Consider the following 4,808-nt stretch of genomic DNA (forward strand, 5'->3'; position numbering starts at 1 on the left):
GATTAGTCCCAAATTTTGTACTCTAAAGTATTAGATGGTTTTGAGACATCATGTATAACGTCTAGAAAGTCTTCCGCTTGCTATTTTTAATGAAATGTCTTCTTTGTAAAGAAAGTTTTTAATTCCTTATGGGTTTTAGTGTCTATGCGATGAATGAATGCTAAGAGGCTTGTATTAGACCTCTTCGAGGTCGAGTATGCCGGTTACGACTAGGGGGTGCTCCCGGGTCGTGACACTTACCCGAATCAATTATTTCTTCCTTTTGATTGCCACCGCATCGTAAGTAGTTTTTGCTAGAAAGTTATTGTTTTCCCATTGTTTCGTCAGTTTTCAACAGTTTAGGGCTTCTTGCCCTTATTTCTTTTATTTATTAATTATTATTTATTCATTTATTTATTTATTTTCCTTTTCTATTTTTTTCCATTATTATTAGCAATAAAATAATCCTTTATTAAATCTGAAAATCATGTCACTCATTCTTATAAGTCATAAATTATTTATAAAAATTACTAAAAAGGTAAATATAAAAATAATTATTAAATTCATAAAAACGACTAAGAGGGTCGTTACATAATCCAAAAGAGATCATCTGATCAGAGCCATGCATCTAACTTATTTAGAGTTTGTTTGAATTGATTTATTTCAAGTGTTTTAAGTTAAAATAACTTTTAAGTAATTATATAGTGTTTGAATAAAATTAAAAAGTGTTTTTAGTCAAAATAATAAAAATCATAAGTTGGAAATTTTAATTTATAACTTTTGACTTATAAACGACCAACTAATAGTCATTTCAAATTAAATGGGCACCTAGTCAACTTTAGACGTAATATTCGTGGATTACAAGAATATAATTATTTGGTGTCACGCAATTTATGATCGCTAAATTAACGTAGAAATTTTTATTTATAATTTTTAACTTATAAGCAACAAACTAATAGTCAATTCGAATTAAATGGGCACCTAGTCAACTTAGTTGTAATATTCACGGATTGTAAGAAATTTTAATTTATAACTTTTGACTTATAAACGATAAATTAATAGTCAATTCAACTAGGCACCTAATCAATTTAGTCACAATATTTATGAATTGCAAGAATATAATTATTTGATGTCACACAATTTATGGTCATTAAACTAACCTACGCACTAAACATTTGTTTTAGTAAAAAAAAATTGGACCAGAAGTGTGAACATGAGAACATCCAAGACTTAAGGATATGCATTTTAGTTTATTCTGAAAAAAATAAAGAATAAGAAATAAAATATCTTACGAAATTAATTTCCTTTTTTTTGTAGTTTAATTTTTTACTTATGTGAATATTTAATTAAGAAATTTTTTAGTGGTTACGTCATCCATTATAATTTATATCATCTGATTCTGTCCTCATCTTTTTTTCCTCATTCCACAATTATCGTGAGCTTTTTAAAGTGACAAGTGCGTGAAATAGTACTATTTTTAAGTATCATTTGAATTTATTTTTTTAACATTTATTAAGAATATAGAACATAGTTTACTAAATTATTTTTATTTATTAGTAAATACTTTTGGAGAACTGAATATCATTAAAAAGACTCTTTTTAATATTAAAGATATAGTTAAAAATAATTATTATAGTAATTTTTAATTTGAAATTACTAAATGACATATTTTGAGATAATTTTTTATGATAAAGCAATAACTAAAATGGAACGTGGGGAGTGTTTACACTCACAATTGAATAGTTGACAGTCAACTATTGAATTAATACAAACTACTCCTTACATTAATGTTTTCACCATGTTCAGTATTCACATTGAAACTTGATTAGATCTGAATTACTGTAAAAAAGAATTACACTGAAGTAAAACATCTCTTCTAACAAAGGTGATATCATATTTAGCTAAATAACAAACCTAAAATCTCTTATTAACATCAAATGAGTACTTATTATTCCACTACAACCGATTAACTACTTCGCACATTATTAATACATCTTACTCGAGGCATTTTGATCGGTACGTATAGTTGATTTTTGTTTATCGAGTAGAATTGTTTCAGATATTTTATTTGACTATCAAACTTGATTTTCCAAGAAGATTGTTGATATTCATGATTTAAAAAAAAAACATTTTTAGTTAAAATTATCTCTGGTTATAATATAATTCTTGATTGATTTTTGTTGTTTACCTGAATAATTTACCCTTAAATACTGAATGCAAAAATGAACAAAATAAATAAAAAATCAGTATACATACGAATAAAGAAACTTAATTAATTCTAAATCTGCATATGTACCAATTCTTTGGATGAATTTTGGTTAACTACAAACATATATTATGCATTACCATTTTAATGCTAATACTGGAATTAACTTCAACATTTTAAAATAGTTGTTAAATGAAATCAGTAAAATTAGGGCTTTAATTCGAATAAACAAGAATAAATTAAAGGAAGATAGTTCAATTCAACCTAAACTAAAATCATAACCTTAAAGTTGCTTAAGATTGTTAAACTTAACTATTTAACTTGATGCATTGATGAGAGGATAAAAAATTTATTTACTATCTTATAGTCCATTATTTTTTAGAAATAATATTTTTCAATTTATTTTTGATTGTCCAATATTACCGCCACATAACTAAGAGGGTACATTTGAATTGCCACTTGTCCATAAAAAGGGAAAGAAAGAAAAAGAGATTTTCAAAGGCATTAGACTCCAGCTGCCCTAAGCATGGGAACAAGTTCTCCCTTGAGATGAGCCTCTATAACTTTATCAACACCTCCCAATAGCTTCCCACCAACATATACCGCCGGCAACTCCCATGGTCCTCCGATCCCGTCATCGATCTTCGATAGCTTCACCAATGTCGCGGTTTTCTCCTCCTCCTCTACCTCTATCATCTTCGAGTTAACACCTAGTCTTTGCACCAAACTAATCACAGTCACGCACATGAAGCATCCGTGTACAGCCACAATTACTACAGCATTATCCGCCACCATCTTTGCAATCCTCGTTTTTCTCACCTTTCTGGTGCTCTGATTACTAGTGAATCCGTTGGATCCACTAGTAGCTGCAGCGGAGAATCCTCCGCTGCTTGTGGAAAAGAAATTACGGTGGGACATGGTATTATCAAAAGGTGGTGAGAGAATAATGTAAAGTAAAAATGCTAGAAAGAATGAAATATATAGGGCCGTTACAAGTAAGAAGTAATAAATGAGCGTCATAGCTAATATCAAATTCATGTAATCTCCATCACTAACTACTTTGAATTTATTTTGACTATATCATCATTCATTTATAATCTCAGTCCCAATTATTATGATTTTTTCCCCACACTCCGAGCATATAACACGCCAAAACACGAAGGGTAAAAATCAGTTTTTTATTATTTAAAAATAAGTAAAAATTAAATATATTTTTTTCATTCTGACTATCTTTTTTTTTTTTTATTTTGACTATCGTTTTAACTTTTTTCATGTTAATTAAGAAAATAATAATAAATACAAGCATAATATATTAAATTATTCTTATTATATTTTTTAGAATTGAACATTTTTATAAAGAATTTTTATAAATATTAATTAGGGTATAGTTAAAAATAATTATCAATTTTAGTTTTGAATTATTAAAATGAAACAATTTATTTTTTTAATGTTAAAGCGATATTTAAAATGCAACGGAGGAATATGTACACTCACAATAATTTTAATATATTTAATTTGGATAATGATCAATTAAAATCATCAGAATTGGCATTATTGCTTCACAGTTGATAGTCAACTACTTACATTTTTTTATTTTCGCCAGCTATCTAGTGGTCATATTGGAATTCGATTAGAATTGAATTTTATAGAGAATTTTTACATTGCAGTAAAATATAGTACTTCTAACAAAGGTTATTTCATATTTAGCTAAAACACAATCCAAAACTTCTGAATAACACAAAATTAGTACTTCTTACTTCGCTACAACCAATTGACTACTTCTCACATCGACACATCTTACTTGAGGGCTGAGGCATTTTGATCAGTACGTATGGTTGGTTTTTGTTTATCGAGTAGAATTGTTTCAAATTATATTTCACCAATTATACATGGAACTATCAAACTTGATTTTCCAAAAAGACTATTGCTAGTCATGATTAAAAAAACATTATTATTAGTTAAAATTATCTCGATCGAGTTATAATATAATTCTTTATTAATTTTTGTTGTTTACCTGAATATTTGACCCTTAAATACTGAATGCAAAAATAGCAAAATAAATAAAAAGTGCAGTATACATACGAATTAAAAAAAACTTAATTAATTCTAAATTAAAACTGCATATATTTCATTTCTTTGGATGAATTTTGGTTAAACACAAAGATATATATACTGCATTACCATTTTATACTATTATGGAATTGGCTTCAACATTTTAAAGTAGTTGTTCAATGAAATCAGTAATATTAGGGTTTTCATTAAAAAAATATATAAAAAAATAATAATTAAAGGAAGATCCTGCAATTCAACCAAGCTAAACTAAAATCAATCGCAGATGTAAGCTTATCTACTAGTACTTTATCCATCTCAATTTATATTATGTGTTATTTATTTATTTTTAGATTTTTAAAAAAGTATATCGTACATCCTTTTTAGAAACGATTCAATTTGGAATTTTCTATTTTATTTATTTATAATCATGTAAATATCTATCGCTCGATCAATGTTTCAAAAGTTTTATTTCTTCCATAGATATATATAAAAGTTGATGTTCAATACCACTACATAAGTGGGTACATTTTAATTGCCATTTGTCCACTGAAAGAAGAAATAAAAGAGAGAT

At 27.1% G+C, this 4,808-nt stretch overlaps 1 protein-coding gene across 1 annotated transcript; it reads right to left on the minus strand.

Moving 5' to 3' along the window:
- Window positions 1–2,689: 2,689 nt before the first annotated feature.
- On the minus strand, window positions 2,690–3,103 carry LOC107058324 (glutaredoxin-C9-like). Its single transcript, XM_015303875.1, has one exon. The coding sequence runs from the start codon at window positions 3,101–3,103 to the stop codon at window positions 2,690–2,692; it is 414 nt and encodes a 137-aa protein (XP_015159361.1).
- Window positions 3,104–4,808: the final 1,705 nt, after the last annotated feature.

This window comes from Solanum tuberosum, unplaced genomic scaffold (genome assembly GCF_000226075.1).
Source record: "Solanum tuberosum cultivar DM 1-3 516 R44 unplaced genomic scaffold, SolTub_3.0 scf00476, whole genome shotgun sequence".
NCBI classification, from domain to species: Eukaryota; Viridiplantae; Streptophyta; class Magnoliopsida; order Solanales; family Solanaceae; genus Solanum; species Solanum tuberosum.